This window comes from Lactuca saligna, chromosome 4 (genome assembly GCF_052625555.1).
Source record: "Lactuca saligna cultivar CGN05327 chromosome 4, ASM5262555v1, whole genome shotgun sequence".
Taxonomy (NCBI): domain Eukaryota; kingdom Viridiplantae; phylum Streptophyta; class Magnoliopsida; order Asterales; family Asteraceae; genus Lactuca; species Lactuca saligna.
In genome coordinates, this window is record NC_136420.1 from 171,973,814 (window position 1) to 172,000,797 (window position 26,984).

Genomic DNA, 26,984 nt, shown 5'->3' on the forward strand with positions numbered 1-26,984 from the left:
ATGGCTACAAACATGAATGTGGATCCATGGGCAAAGCCGAGGTATCAACTATGGACTGTAAGTAGTGAGCAACCAAAAAAACACAGTGATTGTAGAGTATGGCAAAGGAAACGACAATAGATTCACCATTATAGTTGTCCATGGCAGATTTTTTACTGATTATCCAGGTAAAGCTTATGAAAAAACAAAAGTTCACTTTATTACTTTTGTCAACATCGATTTGTTTGACATGGATTTGCTTGGTAGTTTTTCTAAAAGTTTGGGTTATACAACTATGGGATACTGGTATCATATGTCAACTGAACAACATTCTGGTTTGTCAATGAGCCCAATTTTGGATGATGATGCTTTGGTAATTTTCAAAGCAATGGTTAGGGCACATCAATTCCATGAGATTGAACATTTGTATGTGGAACACAAGCCAGTATATGTGCCAACCAATTTCCCCCACTTCATGATGAACTCACCAACCAAAAGAGTTGATAAGCTTATTGTCACACCCCCGAACCAGACAGCGGAAACGTCTGAGGGCTGTCGTGACTTAATTGAATACCACAACATTGAATATATATATGAAACATAACATCGTTCATCACCATGCATTAATATAGTACAACCGATAAAGTTTAAACTGAGTACATTGTTTAACATTACATTCCCAAAAATAAATTGTTCGATCGTAGATAACAAACTGCAACCCATCACTGAATACAATTTTCTTCGGTTTACTTGTTACCTGAGAATACAAGTATTTTGAAAAACGTCAACATATGAAATGTTGGTGAGTTCATAAGCGGTAATTGAAAAGCACGTTTTGTATCATTTTGAAAACCACCAGAAAATCCGATATTTTCTGAAAAGAGTTTCTGAAAAAGGTTGTGAAGATCCATAAGTATGCTTGTTTGTTTCTATAGTCGTAAAAAGTGTTCATAAAACTTGTGTACATTTCGAAACTGTATGTATTGAGAAACCCCAGGAAAACCCGATGTTTTCCTAACACTTTGAATTCCATGTAGTTGTGTACCATCGCGGCAAGTGAAGTCATTGATTCCAGGCGACGTCGGATTATTGCGCATTGTGAATTATTATAAACACGCGTTACGCAAATGACCAGTTTACAATTATACAAACGATCCCGTAGGCGTCGTCCGTACTATTCACATAATCCAACCGCCCTGACTTCTTGTAGTCGCGCATCCAAAGAGAAAGAGGGCACGAAGACCTCGATAACTCCATTAGTCGGTTGGGGATAAAATGAGTGTGAAGGGCCCTTGGCCCAACTCGCATGTGAATAACCGACTTTACTAGCAGTACCAAAGGACCCTTGGGGACCAATAGTAAAAAGCCATTGAAAGTCCTTTTACGCTGTGTTGGATCATGTAAGACCCAACAACTCATAAGGTTGAAGTCTTCGGGCTTAAAGATCAGGTCATTGGGCTAGCTAGGCCCAACAAACAAGATTTTACACTTTGGGGCCCAAAGATGGTGCGTCGATGTCTGTGCACTCTCACGTGTATATTGAATTCCCAAATGTTACTTGTATGAATCGAGTTATCGTCGTGTTAGTAGTTTCGGGTTGTTATTGATTCGAGACCGAATCAATTCGTTTAACAACGATTTTTGGTATTGTTGTGTATTGAAATTTTTTGGTAGCCATAGTACCATTATTTAATCGCAATGGATGTATTGAATTAACATTGAAAATTTTCTGTTATCAGCCCCTCTTTGTTTGGTAAATTTACTTTTTCAACCCTTGGAATAAATAAGTTTCCGGTTTAGTCCTTAAACAAAATTTTCTTGTCATTTAACACCAAAACTTATTACATTTGACATTTTTCAGCATATACTTAGTTGAAAACAGTTTTAATCCCAGAAAATATAGTTTTCTCGGTTGTAACCCCTCTTTTTCGCAATTTTTACATTTTTGGCCCAAATTGGAAAAATTTTGCTACTTTGGTCCTTTTAAATTATGGAAAGCATTTTTAACCTTTGGAAAGGATCTGGAACACTAATAGTCCACTGTTTTACAGAAAAATACATTTTTAGCCCCTCAGAACAGAAAATTTCGCATAATGGGCCCTATTGGGCCAAAAATGTCAATTTTAGCCCATTAAGATTGAAATTTATATTTTTAATCCTCCAAAAGCATATATTTCCAGAAAACACTTTATTGAAACTGTTTTGACTACTCTCATCCATCAGAAATCGCAATATGTCAATTTAGGCCCTTTCACTTTATTTTTTTTAGCATTTTGTGTCTAAAAAATGAGTTTTTAGCCCAAAGAAGATGTTAATAAGCCACTTAGCTATTTTTCTTGGTATACTTTGTATGTTGTGATATAATTTATGCTAGTATCATTTAACATAAATTACATCTCAATTTTTAGGAGTATATGGCTAGATCCAACATCATAATCACACAAAAAGACACATATAAGCATAGAAATCATACAAGGCATACAAAACACATATAGATCTACACTTTCACTTGATTCCCCCCACCCCATAAAACTTATAAAACAGAAAATAGGGAGTATGAAGCTCACCTTAGGGTGTAGTATCGGTTCTTGAAGAAAAGATGGAAGAAAGTTTGGTGATTTTTGGCCCTAGCACCCCTTGATGAAGATCTCGAGATTACGGAGTTTTCTAGGAGTATGATCACCAAATAAACTTGTTTAGAATAAGTGATCTCATATGAGAGGGGAGTTTTGTAGCTTAGACATTGAAAAACTTACCAAAGGATGATGATTATCTTGTAAAATCCTCTTGAAACACAAGCCAAATTTCGAGATTTTAGATGGAGAGGGAGGATGGTTTCTTGAGTAATCTAGAGAGAGTTTGTGAGAGATTTGTGTGTGTGTGTGTGTTTCGGCCGAGAGTGAGAGAGGGAGAGAAGAAATGAACTTTGAGGTGATGTGTTCCTAGAAGTATGAGATGTTGCATGGAGATATGTTGGATATAAGTGAGGTGGCATGCATTAAGTCAACTCTTCTTCATTTCTTCTTGGATTTGGGCCTTGGGCCGAGAATTTTGAAGGAAAAAGGAAATTTTGGGCTTTAATGCCCTCAAGTCCATGTAGAAGTTAGGTTGGATGAGTTTTAATCTAAAAGCAATATAATATGATTTTCATACTTTGTTGGGCTAGTTTAAGTTAATCATGGTTCAAAACTTTTAATTTATTTCATTCTAGGCCCAATATGACCCAAAATTTTGAAATAAATGAATGTGGGTCCAATTAGAGCCCAATTAAGGGTTCTAAGCCCATGATAGTCAAATTGGAAGCTTATTGGTCCATTTGGGTCCAATAAGGAAGTCCTAGTCCAAAATCGACCTAAACAAGAACTTCTAGGGTATCCAATTGTTTGTTGACTATTTGTAGTACTTGTATGATGTATTTGATTGAAGTTTTTGATGTCATATAATAAGCATCACACATGTTTTTAAGTTTTTGGTTCAACATTTTTACTTAAGTATAGTGATTACAAGATACAAAATTTCTAGTTGTGACATCATCCCCCCGTTAGAGGGAATTTCGTCCTGAAATTCTGTTTGAAAGCTAGATTCGAGAATGCTCGAATAGGTGAGGGTACTTTTGCTTCATTTGGTCTTCGCGTTCCCACGTGAATTCTGGCCCACGCTTTGCGTTCCACCGTACTTTCACGATCGGGATGCGACTTTGCTTAGTACGCTTCACCTCCCTGTCCATGATTTCAATTGGTTCTTCAATGAACAGGAGATTCTCGTTGATTTCGATCTCATCAAGGGGAATGACGAGTGTTTCATCTGATAGACACTTCTTTAGATTAGAGACATGGAACACTAGGTGTACACTGTTCAGCTCTGCGAGTAGTTGCAGTCTGTATGCTACCGGACCTATTCGGGCGACGATTTCGAAAGGTCCAATATATCGTGGGTTCAGTTTCCCCGCTTCCCAAAACGAATAACTCCTTTCCAGGGCGAGACTGTTAACAGTACTCGATCTCCTACTTGAAATTCTAAGGGCTTTCGCCATTTATCGGCATGGCTCTTTTGTCGGTCGCGCGACGCTTGCAATCGAGCTCTGATTTGAATGATCTTTTCCGTGGTTTCACGAATGATCTCCGGCCCCGTAAGCGCCTAATCCGACGTGAGTGCTTTTGCTAGCTGGGTGTCACCTACTTCAGCCCAACATAACGGTGATCTACACTTACGCCCGTACAATGCTTCGAAAGGAGCGACCTTAATGCTTGAATGATAACTGTTGTTATACGAGAACTCGACTAAAGGCAAATGGGTATCCCATGACTTCCCAAAGTCTATCACACATGCGCGAAGCATGTCTTCAAGCGTTTGAATGGTTCGTTCACTTTCACCATCCGTTTGCGGATGATACGCGGTGCTCATGTCGAGGGGAGTTCCTAGTGCCTTATGGAGAGATTGCCAAAAACGTGAAGTGAATCTACTATCCCTATCCGAGATAATAGACGTTGGTACTCTGTGGAGTCTCACGATCTCTCGAATGTACAGACGTGTCAATCTTTCCATCTTGTAGGATTCTTTTATAGGCAGGAAATGGGCAGACTTTGTCAGTTGGTCGACTATTACCCATATGGTGTCCAGTCCGTCCGACGTCTTGGGTAGTTTGGTCACGAAGTCCATAGAAATCCCCTCCCATTTCCACTCGGGGATTACAGGTTGCTGTAATAATCTTGAGGGTTTCTGGTACTCCACCTTCATCTTGGTGCACGTAAGGCACTTACTAACATAGGTCGCAATTTCCGCCTTCATGTTAGGCCACCAATAGTGTTGTTTAATATCCAAGTACATCTTGTCTGAACCGGGATGAATGGAGTATCGTGTCTTGTGGGCTTCCTTCATAACAACATCTCTAAACCCTCCAAGTTTAGGGACCCAAATACGGTTCATTAAATAGTATCCTCCATTCTCCTTTGCCTCCAGGTTCTTTTCCATTCCGTGCAGTGCTTCACTTGCTTTATTTTCCGTCTTCATGGCCTCCGACTGGACCACTGCAATTTGAGTGGCCAGGTGAGATTGAATGGTTATTGAGAGAGTTTTCGCACAACGATTAGAGTACTCCTTTCGACTTAATGCGTCAGCTACCACGTTGGCCTTGCCTGGGTGGTACTTGATCTCACACTCATAATCGTTTAGCAATTCAACCCATCTTCGTTGCCTCATGTTCAGCTCCTTCTGGTTCAAGATGTGTTGGAGACTCTTGTGATCCGTGAAGACGGTGCACTTCATACCGTAAAGGTAATGCCTCCAAATCTTTAGGGCAAAGACTACAGCTCCCAACTCTAGGTCATGGTTCGTATAGTTTACTTCATGCGTCCTTAGTTGGCGGGATGCGTAGGCTATCACTCTCCCACGTTGCATGAGAACGCAACCTAAGCCCTGATTTGACGCGTCGCAGTAGACTACAAAATCTTCCGTTCCTTCCGGTAGGGATAGTACAGGGGCGCTACAGAGAGCTTGCTTTAATGTCCGAAACGCCATCTCTTGTTTGTCTGTCCATTTGAATGGTACGCCCTTTTGCGTAAGCGAGGTAAGTGGCTTGGCGATCTTAGAGAAGTTTTGAATGAATCTCCTATAGTAGCCTGCTAGGCCCAAGAATTGACGAATTTCTGTGGGCGTTATCGGGATTGCCCACCCTTCCACAGCTTTGACCTAAGAGGGATCCACATGAATTCCTTCTTGGCTAATTACATGACCTAGGAAGTTCACACTCCGGAGCCAAAACTCACACTTGGAGAGTTTTGCGTATAGCTTCTCTGATCGCAGCGTTTCTAGGATTTGTCGGAGATGTTGGCCATGCTCTTCTTCACTTCGGGAATAAACGAGAATGTCATCAATGAAAACAATGACAAAGTTGTCTAGGAATGGTCGATAGATCCGGTTCATCAGATCCATAAATGCAGCAGGTGCATTTGTTAGACCGAAGGGCATTACGACAAATTCATAATGTCCGTAGCGGGTTCGGAAAGCAGTTTTTGGAATGTCCACTTCCCGGACTTTGAGTTGGTGGTATCCGGACCGTAGATCTATTTTTGAAAAATAACTAGCTCCTTGGAGCTGGTCGAATAGATCGTCAATTCGTGGGAGTGGGTAGCGGTTCTTGACTGTGAGTTTATTTAACTCCTTGTAATCGATGCACATCCTAAAGGATCCGTCCTTCTTTTTGACAAAGAGTACTGGAGCTCCCCATAGTGAGTAACTATGTCGGATAAATCCCTTGTCCAGAAGTTCACTGAGTTGGCTGGACAATTCCTGCATTTCAGCAGGGGCCAGTCGATAGGGTGATTTAGCGAGAGGAGTTGCTCCTGGTACAAGGTCGATTCGAAACTCAACCTGTCTCTCTGGGGGTACTCCCGGAAGATCTGTAGGAAACACGTCTGGAAATTCACACGCTACTGGAATATCTTGAATGTTAGTCTCTTCCTTGGTTTTATCCACTATGTGAGCCAGAAATGCCAAATTCTTCTTTCGTAGGTACTTTTGTGCCTTGATGCACGAGATGAGGCGAAGGTTCATGCTAGGTTTGTCTCCGTAAATTACTAGGGTTTCGTGATTTGGGAGACGAAGACGAACGGCCTTCTCGTGGTATATAATTTCAGCATGGTGGGGGCTTAACCAGTCCATGCCGATGATCACATCGAAACTCCTAATTGATACTGGCATTAGATCTATTCGAAAGACGTGTTGATTAAGGGTTAAGGTACATCCGGTGTAGATTTCCCTAGTGGATTCGGTTTTCCCATTGGCCATTTCCACCGTATAGGTTTCATTTAGCCTTTGGGGCAGTTGTTTTAATAAATGCTTAAACTTATTGCTTACGAAACTTCGCTCCGCTCCGGTGTCAAATAAGATGCATGCATAAGTGTGGTTTAGGGGAAACGTACCGGTAACAACAGAGGGGTCCTGAATAGCCTCACCCTGACCCATGGTCAGCATCCTTCCTGTTCCTACGTTTCTTGAATTGTTGTTGTTAGGGCAGTCTCGGCGGAGATGACCGTCCTTCCACACCCATAGCAGGTGTGGCTAGGCCCTGCACCGCTGCCGCCAGTGATGACGTTGTTGTTGTTGCGATGGTTGTTATTGTTGTTCCCCTGATTTTGGTTCTGGGGAGGGTAAGTCCTGCAGTACCTTGCAGTGTGTCCCCTTCGGTTGCAACTGGTGCACTGAAAATCCTTGCAATCTCCATTATGATGGAGACCGCACTTATTGCACTTGGGAAGATTACCGGAATAAGGACTTCAAGCATTTGAAGCAGCTGAGGCTGGAGCATGTGGTGCGGCTGGAACCGGTGTGGTGATAGCATTAACCGCCACTGTCTGCTACTTTTTAGATGTCTCGGGGCCCTGGCGCCCCTTCCTCTTATTGTTCTTTCCCTTCTTGCCATCACCTTCCTTCTTTTTCTCAGCCTCCACTGGCTTCTCACCCTTCGTGTTGTTATGGTCATACAGCTTCTTTGCCAATCTTTTTGCACTGTCAAATGTTTCAGGGTTCGCAGCTATCACATTCCCTTGAATTGGTGATGTTAGTCCCCAGATGAATCGCTTAATCTTCTTTCCTTCTGAGGTGATCATACCCGGGCACAGCAGAGATAGTTCACTAAATCTCGATGTGTACGCATCGATATTCGCATTCTGCACAGTGAGGTTTCCATAGCTCTTGCTCCAACTTCTGTATTTCGACTCGTGGGCAGTACTCAGCCATTAACATTTCCTTCATCTCTGCCCACGGCATAGAGTTGGCGACAGGGAGCGTCATGGCTTCTACATGTCCGTTCCACCAGGTGAGTGCTTGATCCGCAAAAGTGCAGGCCGCGAACTTCACTTTCATCTGCTCAGGGCAATCGCATATCTCGAATACCGACTCCACCTTTTCGATCCATCGCTTCAGAGTGATCACCCCTCCAGTGCCGTTAAAAGTTCGTGGTTTGGCGTTTGTGAAGTCCTTGTAGGTACATGTCTTGGTGGGTCCTTGATTCATTCCGCTGTTCGAACTTCCGGCTCCTTGCCCATTGACTCCTCCATTGTTCCCTTGATGAATTTGCGCAATCGCTGCAGTGACCGCAGCAGATACAGCTGCCTGGAACGCGGCTGAGTCAACTTCGGGTGGAGTTGGTCCTGGATTTCCGCGAGTAGATCGGAGAGGCATCTTTCTGTCACGAAATGGAAAGATGTTAAGGGTATGTGGTTTCTGTGAGCTTGTGATCCTACTGACTAGGTGCATGGTACGAACTTAAACATTACTACCACTGGACATTCAATCATAATTTCTCAACACATAGCAATTTGTAATATCATAACAAAGCACGTAAAAGTTTATTAATATTATCCGTGTTTGATACAAGAAAATTTTACTCGTAAGAGCATACATGAGTGATGCTTAATTCGACAGCATAACAGCTCTATGAGTAGTGTAGTCACTTAAACATAGAGTCGGGGTACATAGCATAGTTCCTAGCGATCTACTAAGATAAGTCTATCCCTAAATGCGATGAGCTGCGTCCGGAGGTGGTGCCGAGGATGTGGATGCTCCCTGAAGGTGAGCCACTAAGCACTCTGCGTCCTGAAGTCGAAACTCCCACCGAACCTGCCTCATGTGAAACTCCCGAAGGATGTCACGCGTCTCCTGCTCCGCACGCTCGACCCTAGTCCTCAACTGACGTACATGATCAGCAGTGTCCTGGGAAACGTCGCCCGTGTTCCGTAACCGTCTTACCATAACTGGAAGGGCTCGATCAGCCGGTCCTCCGTCTCTTAGGTCAAAGAAATCGCGTGACATGTCGTACGGGGTCGCTGTCCCTGCTGTCTGCTCCACCTCCAAAGATCAATACCCCAGGGAGGTGTAGGACCAGTGGGGCCTACACGATAGGCAGGCACCCTGACCGGGTAAGGGGGGTCGATGACTTCGGACTCCGCGTCCGAATCACCCCCTTCACTGTCATCAGTATCCTCCTCGAGGCTTCCTTCGTCTTCCTCTGATTCGGCAGGCTCGCCCTCGACTTCTGCCTCCGGTTCCCCGTCAGATTCCTCTTCGGGGTCTTCCTCAGGCTCTTCCTCAGGCTCCTCCTCCTCTAGCCATCTGTTGTTTCCCTGGTTAGGGAAGTAGGGATCCCCGGGATGATGAAAACCAGCCATGCTGTCTGCGAGAGTGTGTAAATACGCTGACATTATTCCTAGGGTGCCATGACTATTGCATAAGCTAAACAGGCATTCTCTTTTTGGTGCTATAGGGGTATAGTTTTAGGTTCCCTAGATCTCACGATTTCATTGGAACATGCATTAGTTATACCTTGGAGGGAATGTAGTTGATCAGGCTACATTCACCCCTTGATGCCACTAAGAAAAGTCCGGATTCAACCGGGATACTAGTATTATCATGTTTGGTTCGGCGTTATGTTCTATTTCCTAAAGCAAACAAGGGTATTTTATTTACTTGTTTTGTTCAGAGTTATGTTAGTCCATCTTTTTGGTTTATAGTTGCATATCAATGTGTGGCTAGATATGCTAATTCACTATAAACAAAGCTCTGATACCAACCTGTCACACCCCCGAACCAGACGGCGGAAACGTCCGAGGGCTGTCGTGACTTAATTGAATACCACAACATTGAATATATATGAAACATAACATCGTTCATCACCATGCATTAATATAGTACAACCGATAAAGTTTACACTGAGTACATTGTTTAACATTACATTCCCAAAAATAAATTGTTCGATCGTAGATAACAAACTGCAAGCCATCACTGAATACAATTTTCTTCGGTTTACTTGTTACCTGAGAATACAAGTATTTTGAAAAACGTCAACATATGAAATGTTGGTGAGTTCATAAGTGGTAATTGAAAAGCACGTTTTGTATCATTTTGAAAACCACCAGAAAATCCGATATTTTCTTAAAAGAGTTTCTGAAAAAGGTTGTGAAGATCCATAAGTATGCTTGTTTGTTTCTATAGTCGTAAAAAGTGTTCATAAAACTTGTGTACATTTCGAAACTGTATGTATTGAGAAACCCTAGGAAAACCCGATGTTTTCCTAACACTTTGAATTCCATGTAGTTGTGTACCATCGCGGCAAGTGAAGTCATTGATTCCAGGCGACGTCGGATTATTGCGCATTGTGAATTATTATAAACACACGTTACGCAAACGACCAGTTTACAATTATACAAACGATCCCGTAGGCGTCATCCGTACTATTCACGTAATCCAACCGCCCTGACTTCTTGTAGTCCCGCATCCGAAGAGAAAGAGGGCACGAAGACCTCGATAACTCCATTAGTCGTTGGGGATAAAATGAGTGCGAAGGGCCCTTGGCCCAACTCGCATGTGAATAACCGACTTTACTAACAGTACCAAAGGACCCTTGGGGACCAATAGTAAAAAGCCATTGAAAGTCCTTTTACGTTGTGTTGGATCATGTAAGACCCAACAACTCGTAAGGTTGAAGTCTTCGGGCCTAAAGATCAGGTCATTGGGCTAGCTAGGCCCAACAAACAAGATTTTACACTTTGGGGCCCAAAGATGGTGCGTCGATGTCTGTGCACTCTCACGTGTATATTGAATTCCCAAATGTTACTTGTATGAATCGAGTTATCGTCGTGTTAGTAGTTTCGGGTTGTTATTGATTCGAGACCGAATCAATTCGTTTAACAATGATTTTTGGTATTGTTGTGTATTGAAATTTGTCGGTAGCCATAGTACCATTATTTAATCGCAATGGATGTATTGAATTAACATTGAAAATTTTATGTTATCAGCCCCTCTTTGTTTGGTAAATTTACTTTTTCAACCCTTGGAATAAATAAGTTTCCGGTTTAGTCCTTAAACAAATTTTTCTTGTCATTTAACACCAAAACTTATTACATTTGACATTTTTCAGCATATACTTAGTTGAAAACAGTTTTAATCCCTGAAAATACAGTTTTATCGGTTGTAACCCCTCTTTTTCGCAATTTTTACATTTTTGGCCCAAATTGGAAAATTTTTGCTACTTTGGTCCTTTTAAATTATGAAAAGCATTTTTAACCTTTGGAAAGGATCTGGAACACTAATAGTCCATTGGTTAACAGAAAAATGCAGTTTTAGCCCCTCAGAACAGAAAATTTCGCATAATGGGCCCTATTGGGCCAAAAATGTCAATTTTAGCCCATTAAGATTGAAATTTATATTTTTAATCCTCCAAAAGCATATATTTCCAGAAAACACTTTATTGAAACTGTTTTGACTACTCTCATCCATCAGAATTCGCAATATGTCAATTTAGGCCCTTTAACTTTATTTTTTTTAGCATTTTGTGTCCAAAAAATGAGTTTTTAGCCCAAAGAAGATGTTAATAAATTGTTCAGTCGTAGATAACAAACTACAAGCCATCACTGAATACAATTTTCTTCGGTTTACTTGTTACCTGAGAATACAAGTATTTTGAAAAACGTCAACATATGAAATGTTGGTGAGTTCATAAGCGGTAATTGAAAAGCACGTTTTGTATCATTTTGAAAACCACCAGAAAATCCGATATTTTCTTAAAAGAGTTTCTGAAAAAGGTTGTGAAGATCCATAAGTATGCTTGTTTGTTTCTATAGTCGTAAAAAGTGTTCATAAAACTTGTGTACATTTCGAAACTGTATGTATTGAGAAACCCTAGGAAAACCCGATGTTTTCCTAACACTTTGAATTCCATGTAGTTGTGTACCATCGCGGCAAGTGAAGTCATTGATTCCAGGCGACGTCGGATTATTGCGCATTGTGAATTATTATAAACACACGTTACGCAAACGACCAGTTTACAATTATACAAACGATCCCGTAGGCGTCATCCGTACTATTCACGTAATCCAACCGCCCTGACTTCTTGTAGTCCCGCATCCGAAGAGAAAGAGGGCACGAAGACCTCGATAACTCCATTAGTCGTTGGGGATAAAATGAGTGCGAAGGGCCCTTGGCCCAACTCGCATGTGAATAACCGACTTTACTAACAGTACCAAAGGACCCTTGGGGACCAATAGTAAAAAGCCATTGAAAGTCCTTTTACGTTGTGTTGGATCATGTAAGACCCAACAACTCGTAAGGTTGAAGTCTTCGGGCCTAAAGATCAGGTCATTGGGCTAGCTAGGCCCAACAAACAAGATTTTACACTTTGGGGCCCAAAGATGGTGCGTCGATGTCTGTGCACTCTCACGTGTATATTGAATTCCCAAATGTTACTTGTATGAATCGAGTTATCGTCGTGTTAGTAGTTTCGGGTTGTTATTGATTCGAGACCGAATCAATTCGTTTAACAATGATTTTTGGTATTGTTGTGTATTGAAATTTGTCGGTAGCCATAGTACCATTATTTAATCGCAATGGATGTATTGAATTAACATTGAAAATTTTATGTTATCAGCCCCTCTTTGTTTGGTAAATTTACTTTTTCAACCCTTGGAATAAATAAGTTTCCGGTTTAGTCCTTAAACAAATTTTTCTTGTCATTTAACACCAAAACTTATTACATTTGACATTTTTCAGCATATACTTAGTTGAAAACAGTTTTAATCCCTGAAAATACAGTTTTATCGGTTGTAACCCCTCTTTTTCGCAATTTTTACATTTTTGGCCCAAATTGGAAAATTTTTGCTACTTTGGTCCTTTTAAATTATGGAAAGCATTTTTAACCTTTGGAAAGGATCTGGAACACTAATAGTCCATTGGTTAACAGAAAAATGCAGTTTTAGCCCCTCAGAACAGAAAATTTCGCATAATGGGCCCTATTGGGCCAAAAATGTCAATTTTAGCCCATTAAGATTGAAATTTATATTTTTAATCCTCCAAAAGCATATATTTCCAGAAAACACTTTATTGAAACTGTTTTGACTACTCTCATCCATCAGAATTCGCAATATGTCAATTTAGGCCCTTTAACTTTATTTTTTTTAGCATTTTGTGTCCAAAAAATGAGTTTTTAGCCCAAAGAAGATGTTAATAAGCCACTTAGCTATTTTTCTTGGTATACTTTGTATGTTGTGATATAATTTATGCTAGTATCATTTAACATAAATTACATCTCGATTTTTAGGAGTATATGGCTAGATCCAACATCATAATCACACAAAAACACACATATAAGCATAGAAATCATATAAGGCATACAAAACACATATAGATCTACACTTTCACTTGTATCCCCCCCCCCCCATAAAACTTATAAAACAGAAAATAGGGAGTATGAAGCTCACCTTAGGGTGTAGTTTCGGTTCTTGAAGAAAAGATGGAAGAAAGTTTGGTGATTTTTGGCCCTAGCACCCCTTGATGAAGATCTCGAGATTATGGAGTTTTCTAGGAGTATGATCACCAAAGAAACTTGTTTAGAATAAGTGATCTCATATGAGAGGGGAGTTTTGTAGCTTAGACATGGAAAAACTTACCAAAGGATGTGATTATCTTGTAAAATCCTCTTGAAACACAAGCCAAATTTCGAGATTTTAGATGAAGAGGGAGGATGGTTTCTTGAGTAATATAGAGAGAGTTTGTGAGAGATTTGTGTGTGTGTGTGTTTCGGCCGAGAGTGAGAGAGGGAGAGAAGAAATGAACTTTGAGGTGATGTGTTCCTAGAAGTATGAGATGTTGCATGGAGATATGTTGGATATAAGTGAGGTGGCATGCATTAAGTCAACTCTTCTTCATTTCTTCTTGGATTTGGGCCTTGGGCCGAGAATTTTGAAGGAAAAAGGAAAATTTGGGCTTTAATGCCCTCAAGTCCATGTAGAAGTTAGGTTGGATGAGTTTTAATCTAAAAGAAATATAATATGATTTTCATACTTTGTTGGGCTAGTTTAAGTTAATCATGGTTCAAAACTTTTAATTTATTTCATTCTAGGCCCAATATGACCCAAAATTTTGAAATAAATGAATGTGGGTCCAATTAGAGCCCAATTAAGGGTTCTAAGCCCATGATAGTCGAATTGGAAGCTTATTGGTCCCTTTGGGTCCAATAAGGAAATCCTAGTCCAAAATGGACCTAAACAAGAACTTCTAGGGTTTCCAATTGTTCGTTGACTATTTGTAGTACTTGTATGATGTATTTGATTGAAGTTTTTGATGTCATATAATAAGCATCACACATGTTTTTAAGTTTTTGGTTCAACATTTTTACTTAAGTATAGTGATTACAAGACACAAAATTTCTAGTTGTGACATCATCCCCCCGTTAGAGGGAATTTCGTCCTGAAATTCTGTTTGAAAGCTAGATTCGAGAATGCTTGAATAGGTGAGGGTAGTTTTGCTTCATTTGGTCTTCGCGTTCCCACGTGAATTCTGGCCCACGCTTTGCGTTCCACCGTACTTTCACGATCGGGATGCGACTTTGCTTAGTACGCTTCACCTCCCTGTCCATGATTTCAATTGGTTCTTCAACGAACAGGGAATTCTCGTTGATTTCGATCTCATCAAGGGGAATGATGAGTGTTTCATCTGATAGACACTTCTTTAGATTAGAGACATGGAACACTAGGTGTACACTGTTCAGCTCTGCGGGTAGTTGCAGTCTGTATGCTACCGGACCTATTCGGGCGACGATTTCGAAAGGTCCAATGTATCGTGGGTTCAGTTTTCCCTGCTTCCCAAAACGAATAACTCCTTTCCAGGGCGAGACTTTTAACAGTACTCGATCTCCGACTTGAAATTCAAAGGGCTTTCGCCATTTATCGGCATGTCTCTTTTGTCGGTTGCGCGACGCTTGCAATCGAGCTCTGATTTGAATGATCTTTTCCGTGGTTTCACGAATGATCTCCGGCCCCGTAAGCGCCTGATCCGACTCGAGTACTTTTGCTAGCTGGGGGTCACCTACTTCAGCCCAACATAACGGTGATCTACACTTACGCTCGTACAATGCTTCGAAAGGAGCGACCTTAATGCTTGAATGATAACTGTTGTTATACGAGAACTCGACTAAAGGCAAATGGGTATCCCATGACTTCCCAAAGTCTATCACACATGCGCGAAGCATGTCTTCAAGCGTTTGAATGGTTCGTTCGCTTTGACCGTCCGTTTGCGGATGATACGCGGTGCTCATGTCGATGGGAGTTCCTAGTGCCTTATGGAGAGATTGCCAAAAACGTGAAGTGAATCTACTGTCCCTATCCGAAATAATAGACGCTGGTAAATCGTGGAGTCTCACGATCTCTCGAATGTACAGACATGTCAATCTTTCCATCTTGTAGGATTCTTTTATAGGCAGGAAATAGGCAGACTTTGTTAGTCGGTCGACTATTACCCATATGGTGTCCAGTCCGTCCGACGTCTTGGGTAGTTTGGTCACGAAGTCCATAGAAATCCCCTCCCATTTCTACTCGGGGATTACAGGTTGCTGTAATAATCTTGAGGGTTTCTGGTACTCCACCTTCACCTTGGCGCACGTAAGGCACTTATTAACATAGGTCGCAATTTCCGCCTTCATGTTAGGCCACCAATAGTGTTGTTTAATATCCAAGTACATCTTGTCTGAACCGGGATGAATGGAGTATCGTGTCTTGTGGGCTTCCTTCATAACAACATCTCTAAACCCTCCAAGTTTAGGGACCCAAATACGGTTCATGAAATAGTATCCCCCATTCTCCTTTGCCTCCAGGTTCTTTTCCATTCCGTGCAGTGCTTCACTTGCTTTATTTTCCGTCTTCATGGCCTCCGACTGGACCACTGCAATTTGAGTGGCCAGGTGAGATTGAATGGTTATTGAGAGAGTTTTCGCACAACGATTAGAGTACTCCTTTCGACTTAATGCGTCAGCTACCACGTTGGCCTTGCCTGGGTGGTACTTGATCTCACACTCATAATCGTTTAGCAATTCAACCCATCTTCGTTGCCTCATGTTCAGCTCCTTCTGGTTCAAGATGTGTTGGAGACTCTTGTGATCCGTGAAGACGGTGCACTTCGTACCGTAAAAGTAATGCCTCCAAATCTTTAGGGCAAAGACTACAGCTCCCAACTCTAGGTCATGGGTCGTATAGTTTACTTCATGCGTCTTTAGTTGGCGGGATGCGTAGGCTATCACTCTCCCACGTTGCATGAGAACGCAACCTAAGCCCTGATTTGACGCGTCGCAGTAGACTACAAAATCTTCCGTTCCTTCCGGTAGGGATAGTACAGGGGCGCTACAGAGAGCTTGCTTTAATGTCCGAAACACAATCTCTTGTTTGTCTGTCCATTTGAATGGTACGCCTTTTTGCGTAAGCGAGGTAAGTGGCTTGACGATCTTAGAGAAGTTTTGAATGAATCTCCTATAGTAGCCTGCTAGGCCCAAGAATTGACGAATTTCTGTGGGCGTTGTCGGGATTGCCCACCCTTCCACAGCTTTGACCTTAGAGGGATCCACATGAATTCCTTCTTGGCTAATTACGTGACCTAGGAAGTTCACACTCCAGAGCCAAAACTCACACTTGGAGAGTTTTGCGTATAGCTTCTCTGATCGCAGCGTTTCTAGGATTTGTCGGAGATGTTGGCCATGCTCTTCTTCGCTTCGGTAATAAACGACAATGTCATCAATGAAAACAATGACAAAGTTGTCTAGGAATGGTCGACAGATCCGGTTCATCAGATCCATAAAGGCAGCAGGTGAATTTGTTAGACCGAAGGGCATTACAACAAATTCATAATGTCCATAGCGGGTTCGGAAAGCGGTTTTTGGAATGTCCTCTTCCCGGACTTTGAGTTGGTGGTATCCGGACCGAAGATTTATTTTTGAAAAATAACTAGCTCCTTGGAGCTGGTCGAATAGATCGTCGATTCGTGGGAGTGGGTAGCGGTTCTTGACTGTGAGTTTATTTAACTCCCTGAAATCGATGCACATCCTAAAGGATTTGTCCTTCTTTTTGACAAAGAGTACTGGAGCTCCCCATGGCGAGTAACTAGGTCAGATAAATCCCTTGTCCAGAAGTTCACTGAGTTGGCTGGACAATTCCTGCATTTCAGCAGGGGCCAGTCGATAGGGTGATTTAGCGAGAGGAGTTGCTCCTGGTACGAGGTCGATTCGAAACTCAACCTGTCTCTCTGGGGGTACTCTCGGAAGATCTTTAGGAAACATGTCTGGAAATTCACACGCTACTGGAATATCTTGAATGTTAGTCTCTTCCTTGGTTTTATCCACTATGTGAGCCAGAAATGCCAAATTCTTCTTTCGTAGGTACTTTTGTGCCTTGATGCACGAGATGAGGCGAAGGTTCATGCTAGGTTTGTCTCCGTAAATTACTAGGGTTTCGTGATTTGGGAGACGAAGACGAACGGCCTTCTCGTGGCACATAATTTTAGCATGGTGGGGGCTTAACCAGTCCATGCCGATGATCACATCGAAACTCCTAATTGATACTGGCATTAGATCTATTCGAAAGACGTGTTGATTAAGGGTTAGGGTACATCCGGTGTAGATTTCCCTAGTGGATTCGGTTTTACCATTGGCCATTTCCACCGTATAGGTTTCATTTAGCCTTTGGGGCAGTTGTTTTAATAAATGCTTAAACTTATTGCTTACGAAACTTCGCTCTGCTCCGGTGTCAAATAAGATGCATGCATAAGTGTGGTTTAGGGGAAACGTACCGGTAACAACAGAGGGGACCTGAATAGCCTCACCCTGACCCATGGTCAGCATCCTTCCTGTTCCTACGTTTCTTGAATTGTTGTTGTTAGGGCAGTCTCGGCGGAGATGACCGTCCTTCCACACCCATAGCAGGTGTAGCTAGGCCCTGCACCGCTGCTGCCAGTGATGACGTTGTTGTTGTTGCGATGGTTGTTATTGTTGTTCCCCTGATTTTGGTTCTGGGGAGGGTAAGTCCTGCAGTACCTTGCAGTGTGTCCCCTTCGGTTGCAACTGGTGCACTGAAAATCCTTGCAATCTCCATTATGATGGAGAGCGCACTTATTGCACTTGGGAAGATTACCGGAATAAGGACTTCAAGCATTTGAAGCAGCTGAGGCTGGAGCATGTGGTGCGGCTGGAACCAGTGTGGTGATAGCGTTAACTGCCACTTTCTGCTACTTTTTAGATGTCTCGGGGCCCTAGCGCCCCTTCCTCTTATTTTTCTTTCCCTTCTTGCCATCACCTTCTTTCTTTTTCTCAGCCTCCATTGGCTTCTCGCCCTTCCTATTGTTATGGTCATACAGCTTCTTTGCCAATCTTTTTGCACTGTCAAATGTTTCAGGGTTCGCAGCTATCACATTCCCTTGAATTGGTGATGTTAGTCCCCAGATGAATCGCTTAATCTTCTTTCCTTCTGAGGTGATCATACCCGGGCACAGCAGAGATAGTTCACTAAATCTCGATGTGTACGCATCGATATTCGCATTCTGCACAGTGAGGTTTCCATAGCTCTTGCTCCAACTTCTGTATTTCGACTCGTGGGCAGTACTCAGCCATTAACATTTCCTTCATCTCTGCCCACGGCATAGAGTTGGCGACAGGGAGCGTCATGGCTTCTACATGCCCGTTCCACCAGGTGAGTGCTTGATCCGCAAAAGTGCAGGCTGCGAACTTCACTTTCATCTGCTCAGGGCAATCGCATATCTCGAATACCGACTCCACCTTTTCGATCCATCGCTTCAGAGTGATCACCCCTCCAGTGCTGTTAAAAGTTCGTGGTTTGGCGTTTGTGAAGTCCTTGTAGGTACATGTCTTGGTGGGTCCTTGATTCATTCCGTTGTTCGAACTTCCGGCTCCTTGCCCATTGACTCCTCCATTGTTCCCTTGATGAATTTGCGTAATCGCTGCAGTGACCGCAGTAGATACAGCTGCCTGGAACGCGGCTGAGTCAACTTCGGGTGGAGTTGGTCCAGGGTTTCCGCGAGTAGATCGGAGAGGCATCTTTCTGTCACGAAATGGAAAGATGTTGAGGGTATGTGGTTTCTGTGAGCTTGTGATCCTACTGACTAGGTGCATGGTACGAACTTAAACATTACTACCACTAGACATTCAATCATAATTTCTCAACACATAGCAATTTGTAATATCATAACAAAGCACGTAAAAGTTTATTAATATTATCCGTGTTTGATACAAGAAAATTTTACTCGTAAGAGCATACATGAGTGATACTTAATTCGACAGCATAAAGGCTCTATGAGTAGTGTAGTCACTTAAACATAGAGTCGGGGTACATAGCATAGTTCCTAGAGATCTACTAAGATAAGTCTATCCCTAACTGCGATGATCTGCGTCCGGAGGTGGTGCCGAGGATGTGGATGCTCCCTGAAGGCGAGCCACTAAGAGCTCTGCGTCCTGAAGTCGAGACTCCCACCGAACCTGCCTCATGTGAAACTCCCGAAGGACATCACGCGTCTCCTGCTCCGCACGCTCGACCCTAGTCCTCAACTGACGTACATGATCAGCAGTGTCCTGGGCAAGGTCGCCCGTGTTCCGTAACCGTCTCACCATAACTGGAAGGGCTCGATCAGCCGGTCCTCCGTCTCTTAGGTCAAAGAAATCGCGTGACATGTCGTACGGGGTCGTTGTCCTTGCTGTCTGCTCCACCTCCAAAGATCAATACCCCAGGGAGGTGTAGGACCAGTGGGGCCTACACGATAGGCAGGCACCCTGACCGGGTAAGGGGGTCGATGACTTCGGACTCCGCGTCCGAATCACCCCCTTCACTGTCATCAGTATCCTCCTCGAGGCGTCCTTTATCTTCCTCTGATTCGGCAGGCTCGCCCTCGACTTCTGCCTCCGGTTCCCCGTCGTATTCCTCTTCGGGGTCTTCCTCAGGCTCCTCCTCAGGCTCTTCCTCAGGCTCCTCCTCCTCTAGCCATCCATTGTTTCCCTGGTTAGGGAAGTAGGGATCCCCGGGATGATGAAAACCAGCCATGCTGTCTGCGAGAGTGTGTAAATACGCTGACATTATTCCTAGGGTGCCACGACTATTGCATAAGCTAAACAGGCGTTCTCTTTTTGGTGCTATAGGGGTATAGTTTTAGGTTCCCTAGATCTCACGATTTCATCGGGACATGCATTAGTTATACCTTGGAGGGAATGTAGTTGATCAGGCTACATTCACCCCTTGATGCCACTAAGAAAAGTCCGGATTCAACCGGGATACTAGTATTATCATGTTTGGTTCGGCGTTATGTTCTATTTCCTAAAGCAAACAAGGGTGTTTTATTTACATGTTTTGTTCAGAGTTATGTTAGTTCCTCTTTTTGGTTTATAGTTGCATATCAATGTGTGGCTAGATATGCTAGTTCACTATAAACAAAGTTCTGATACCAACCTGTCACACCCCCGAACCAGACGGCGGAAACGTCCGAGGGCTGTCGTGACTTAATTGAATACCACAACATTGAATATATATGAAACATAACATCGTTCATCACCATGCATTAATATAGTACAACCGATAAAGTTTACACTGAGTACATTGTTTAACATTACATTCCCAAAAATAAATTGTTCAGTCGTAGATAACAAACTACAAGCCATCACTGAATACAATTTTCTTCGGTTTACTTGTTACCTGAGAATACAAGTATTTTGAAAAACGTCAACATATGAAATGTTGGTGAGTTCATAAGCGGTAATTGAAAAGCACGTTTTGTATCATTTTGAAAACCACCAGAAAATCCGATATTTTCTTAAAAGAGTTTCTGAAAAAGGTTGTGAAGATCCATAAGTATGCTTGTTTGTTTCTATAGTCGTAAAAAGTGTTCATAAAACTTGTGTACATTTCGAAACTGTATGTATTGAGAAACCCTAGGAAAACCCGATGTTTTCCTAACACTTTGAATTCCATGTAGTTGTGTACCATCGCGGCAAGTGAAGTCATTGATTCCAAGCGACGTCGGATTATTGCGCATTGTGAATTATTATAAACACACGTTACGCAAATGACCAGTTTACAATTATACAAACGATCCCGTAGGCGTCGTCTGTACTATTCACGTAATCCAACCGCCCTGACTTCTTGTAGTCTCGCATCCGAAGAGAAAGAGGGCACGAAGACCTCGATAACTCCATTAGTCGTTGGGGATAAAATGAGTGCGAAGGGCCCTTGGCCCAACTCGCATGTGAATAACCGACTTTACTAACAGTACCAAAGGACCCTTGGGGACCAATAGTAAAAAGCCATTGAAAGTCCTTTTACGTTGTGTTGGATCATGTAAGACCCAACAACTCGTAAGGTTGAAGTCTTCGGGCCTAAAGATCAGGTCATTGGGCTAGCTAGGCCCAACAAACAAGATTTTACACTTTGGGGCCCAAAGATGGTGCGTCGATGTCTGTGCACTCTCACGTGTATATTGAATTCCCAAATGTTACTTGTATGAATCGAGTTATCGTCGTGTTAGTAGTTTCGGGTTGTTATTGATTCGAGACCGAATCAATTCGTTTAACAATGATTTTTGGTATTGTTGTGTATTGAAATTTGTCGGTAGCCATAGTACCATTATTTAATCGCAATGGATGTATTGAATTAACATTGAAAATTTTATGTTATCAGCCCCTCTTTGTTTGGTAAATTTACTTTTTCAACCCTTGGAATAAATAAGTTTCCGGTTTAGTCCTTAAACAAATTTTTCTTGTCATTTAACACCAAAACTTATTACATTTGACATTTTTTAGCATATACTTAGTTGAAAACAGTTTTAATCCCTGAAAATACAGTTTTATCGGTTGTAACCCCTCTTTTTCGCAATTTTTACATTTTTGGCCCAAATTGGAAAATTTTTGCTACTTTGGTCCTTTTAAATTATGGAAAGCATTTTTAACCTTTGGAAAGGATCTGGAACACTAATAGTCCATTGGTTAACAGAAAAATGCAGTTTTAGCCCCTCAGAACAGAAAATTTCGCATAATGGGCCCTATTGGGCCAAAAATGTCAATTTTAGCCCATTAAGATTGAAATTTATATTTTTAATCCTCCAAAAGCATATATTTCCAGAAAACACTTTATTGAAACTGTTTTGACTACTCTCATCCATCAGAATTCGCAATATGTCAATTTAGGCCCTTTAACTTTATTTTTTTTAGCATTTTGTGTCCAAAAAATGAGTTTTTAGCCCAAAGAAGATGTTAATAAGCCACTTAGCTATTTTTCTTGGTATACTTTGTATGTTGTGATATAATTTATGCTAGTATCATTTAACATAAATTACATCTCGATTTTTAGGAGTATATGGCTAGATCCAACATCATAATCACACAAAAACACACATATAAGCATAGAAATCATATAAGGCATACAAAACACATATAGATCTACACTTTCACTTGTATCCCCCCCCCCCCCCCCCCATAAAACTTATAAAACAGAAAATAGGGAGTATGAAGCTCACCTTAGGGTGTAGTTTCGGTTCTTGAAGAAAAGATGGAAGAAAGTTTGGTGATTTTTGGCCCTAGCACCCCTTGATGAAGATCTCGAGATTATGGAGTTTTCTAGGAGTATGATCACCAAAGAAACTTGTTTAGAATAAGTGATCTCATATGAGAGGAGAGTTTTGTAGCTTAGACATGGAAAAAATTACCAAAGGATGATGATTATCTTGTAAAATCCTCTTGAAACACAAGCCAAATTTCGAGATTTTAGATGAAGAGGGAGGATGGTTTCTTGAGTAATATAGAGAGAGTTTGTGAGAGATTTGTGTGTGTGTGTGTTTCGGCCGAGAGTGAGAGAGGGAGAGAAGAAATGAACTTTGAGGTGATGTGTTCCTAGAAGTATGAGATGTTGCATGGAGATATGTTGGATATAAGTGAGGTGGCATGCATTAAGTCAACTCTTCTTCATTTCTTCTTGGATTTGGGCCTTGGGCCGAGAATTTTGAAGGAAAAAGGAAATTTTGGGCTTTAATGCCCTCAAGTCTATGTAGAAGTTAGAAGGATTTGGTTAACTTTTACCTTAACACAACTTTGACCTTCTAGGTTTAAAAGATCGACACAACAAACGAATAAGCCTTAACTCAACTATTTGTTTTCGTTCTTCGTTTCTATCTATACATACAACTCTGATTGTAATGTGTAGAACAAGTTTTACACTAACATAAACATTTGTTTCATCTTTTTACTAAAGAAAGTTCCTGTTTATGCTCCATGTTTAAGTAAATATGCGCAAATGGTCCCTGTTTAATAATAAATGACAACTAACTTGTATATTAACTTGTCAATCATTAACAAAAATTTATGTACATTTTGTTTAGTCGTATGTTTTTTAATATAAATAGTCTTTGTTCACATTTTATTTTATAAATGTTATACAAATATACAATAAATATACTTAGGGTACATTACACGAATGGTCCCTACGGTTTAGGGTAACTTGTGCGTTTAGTCTCTAACTTATTTTTCTAACTCGGAAGGTCCCTACTGTTTGTTTTTGTTACACGCTTGGTCCATATCTTACATAAAAAGTCTATTTTTCTCTTGATTTTTTAATTTATTTAAATAAACACACCCCAACCCCACCCCCTCTCCTTACCTTACCTACCCTACCATTTTTTCTATTTAAATAATTGTCTTTTTATTTAAGATAGGGACCAAACGCATAATAAAAACAAACAATAGGGACCAAGCATGTAGCAATAACAAATAGTAGGGACCTTCCGAGTTAAAAAATAAATTAGGGACTAAACGTGCAAATTACCCTAAACCATAGGGACCATTCGTGTAATTTACTCATATACTTATTATATTAAGGTACATAAAAAAAATATAAAATATATAAATGCAATCATATTTAAAAAAATTGATCCACTTAAAGAATATGATAAAACAAATTGCAATTCTATGTCAAATATTTTCATCACATTAGTTTATACTTTATTTTGCTTTAATTTAATCATACTCTTTACTGTTTATAAACCTATCTTATAAATTAATTGTTGTTATTTCTTCAGATATATCGTGAAGTCGTTTAATTCTAAAAATAGTATAAAATTAAATAGTTTTTATTTAAATAATAAAAATAACATTAATTTGTCTACTACATCAGGCCGACAAACTTCAACAGCTACAAATACACTTGATACATCTTACAACAATATGTTTGTTCTTTAACATTTTCTTTTATATTTTTGTTACACATTTTTTAAGCTCTAAATATATTTTTTAATAACACAAAAATATCACATAAATTATTTTCATATTATAAAATTACAAAGTTTTATAATTTCTATATATTTTCAAAATATATTGTTAAATCCATATTTAAATAAATATATTATCTTCCTGAAACAATTTCATAAGCAAACAATAACATGTATTATTCTAATAATAATCTTTATTAACATAATAAGAAAAAAAATTGTCTACTTCATCGATCACGGAAGATTCATCATATGCAATATTTCTTAACAACAGTTACAAAGGTAAATTTATTTCTTCACTGTTATTATTATTTATTACATATTAATATGAAAAATTTAATTTTAACCAAATTTCAATCATTTATTATATTCAGTTTGATTTCAAACACAATTATTTACACTCATGTACTTTTTATATCATATGTTTTTTATTCGTTATATAGGAAGAAATAATTTTATGTACTACTTGCAAGCAAAAGTGAAAAGAATACAGAGAAAATTATATTTGGATAACAAGAGATCCAAGAAAAAGAATACAAAATCCAGTGTTCAAAATCGATGTGGAACACATGTCTTAACACACACAGATGTTTGTAATTTTGTTATTCTATTTTTTAATTTTCACCATTCATATATCTATATAAAAATTACATACATTATCATCATTTTTTATTATTTCAAAGTACTAATATAAAAGTTACATGATAATTTAAAAGTATAATAAATGTCTTCATTTTTTTAACAATTTGTTTTTTTACAGATCAATCAAAAAAAGTTGTTCATGAAAAAGAAAATGGTCCTTCGTATAAATCCCGTGTAAACCAAAATACACCCCTACAATCATCTTCTTCATATATAAATGTTACAATTCTGTTATCTAACATTTCAAATGATAATAATTTTCCTTTTCAAAAATATCTTTCAACCACTTTCAAACATTTCAAATGGTAATAATCTTACTATTTTTTCCGGGCAATAGTAGTTTCAATAACTACACAACTTCAACGTTACAAACTAATACACATTACTCTGGACTTTGTAATGGTATGACCTCGAGAAACGCATCTACAATAACTGTTTCTTCATCGTCAATCAAGTTAAATCCATGATGTCATAAATTAAAAAGAAAGTTGGAAAATTTATCTCTTATTCCATTTATTGACTTGACAGCAGATGTAGAAAATATGCATGAAGTCATTACTGAAAACCAAATAATTGGTATTTCCAAAGGTAATCCATATATATACCCATTTTCTATTTCTTTTACAACTCAAATAATGTATTATAATTGTTTATGAAATTCAATATTTTACTTATACATCTTTATTTTATTACAGAATATTTGGATCATAGTGATCAAATTGTGGTATGTCAAACATGTCATGCAAAATTATGGAAAAATGAATCCATTAGAGGAAACACAGATTATTCATTATGTTGTAGCTATGGCAAGGTTCAACTTCCATATTTAAAGAGCGCACCACCAAATTAAGAAGGAATCTTTCGAGGAACGGATTCTAAAAGCAAATACTTTATGAAAAACATTCGACGTTACAATTCAATGTTTTCTTTTACGTCGATGGGTGGTAAAATTGATTCTTCAATCAATAGAGGAAATGCTCCATACATTTTCAGACTTGGTGGTTAAAATTATCATAATATTGGAAGTCTTTTACCACCAGATGGATCGCAACCAAAATTCTCTCAGTTATACATTTATGATATGGACAACGAAAATTCAAATAAATAGAGATGTTTTGGGTATATCTTCAACCTTCTTATTCATATTTAATTTCGATCTTTTTTATACTAATATTAAGTATATTTTCAATTTTGTAGTGGGGAAAAACATCAATCTACATCGATCGATAATGATATTATTGAAGATTTGAAGTTGATGTTAGATTCAAATAATGTCTTGGTTGGGTGTTATAGGATGGTAAGAGATACTTTTAAAAAATATCCTCAAGTTGATATGAAGTTAAAAATCATCGGCATAAGAGATCGAGATGGAAGGCCATATAACCTACCAACTGCTTCTGAGGTTTCCGCTTTAATTGTAGGTGACATTTTTATTCACTTGAAAATAGAGATATCGTTGTTGAAACTAAGTCGGGATTTCTACAACGTATCAGTGAATTGCATCCTTCTTACCTTCCTCTCCAATATACACTACTATTTCCATATGGAGATGATGGTTACATCGTTGATATTCATCATAGAGGTGTTACATCTACAACAACCAGCAAGCGCGCAAAATGTACAATGAGAGAATTTTTCGCTTTTAGAATTCAAAACAGGGATCATTCGTTCTCACTTATTCTTAATTCAAAAAGGTTGTTTCAAATTTTTTTTGGTAGATGCTTATACCATGATTGAAACTGAGAGATTGCATTACATACGTAGGCAACAAAATGTTCTTAGATGCGAGTCTTATGAGAATTTACGTAACCAAAAAGCTCAAGGAACTACAGATATCTCCAACATCGGTCAGCATGTGATATTACCTTCATCTTTTACTGGTGGTGCGCGTTATATGTTACAGAACTATTTGGATACCGTGTCATTATGTAAATAGTTTGTATATCCTTATTTCTTCATAACCTTTATGTGTAATACCAAATGGCCAGAGGTTAAAAGGTTTCGTAAAGATACTTCACTTCAGCCAGAAGACAGACCTGATATACTATTCAGGTTGTTCAAGATCAAGCTTGATGCATTTATTAAAGACTTAAGGGAGAATCACATTTTTGGCATAGTTCAAGCAAGTATTTGAAATTATGTTTCTTCATAACTGATAAAAATTTATTCTATTTATTATATTTTTATTATATTTTTAATTGCGGTATAATTATATTTAATTTTTGTGCAAAATATTTTGCAATCGTTTGAATTTCAAAAAAGAAGTTTGCCTCATAGTCATATATGTATATTTATGCATT

The 26,984-nt window shown here is 39.7% G+C and overlaps 1 protein-coding gene across 1 annotated transcript in view; it reads left to right on the forward strand.

The window, feature by feature from the left end:
* The window catches only part of LOC145040343 (uncharacterized), a 31,415-nt gene continuing 4,431 nt past the window's right edge, over positions 1-26,984 (forward strand). Inside the window, exons 1-7 of the mRNA XM_078988284.1 lie at positions 1-85; positions 168-352; positions 25,380-25,495; positions 25,882-25,941; positions 26,133-26,302; positions 26,403-26,573; positions 26,673-26,810. Of these exons, the coding sequence (XP_078844410.1) occupies positions 1-85; positions 168-352; positions 25,380-25,495; positions 25,882-25,941; positions 26,133-26,302; positions 26,403-26,573; positions 26,673-26,810 (925 nt within the window). The remainder of the gene's footprint in view (positions 86-167; positions 353-25,379; positions 25,496-25,881; positions 25,942-26,132; positions 26,303-26,402; positions 26,574-26,672; positions 26,811-26,984) is intronic.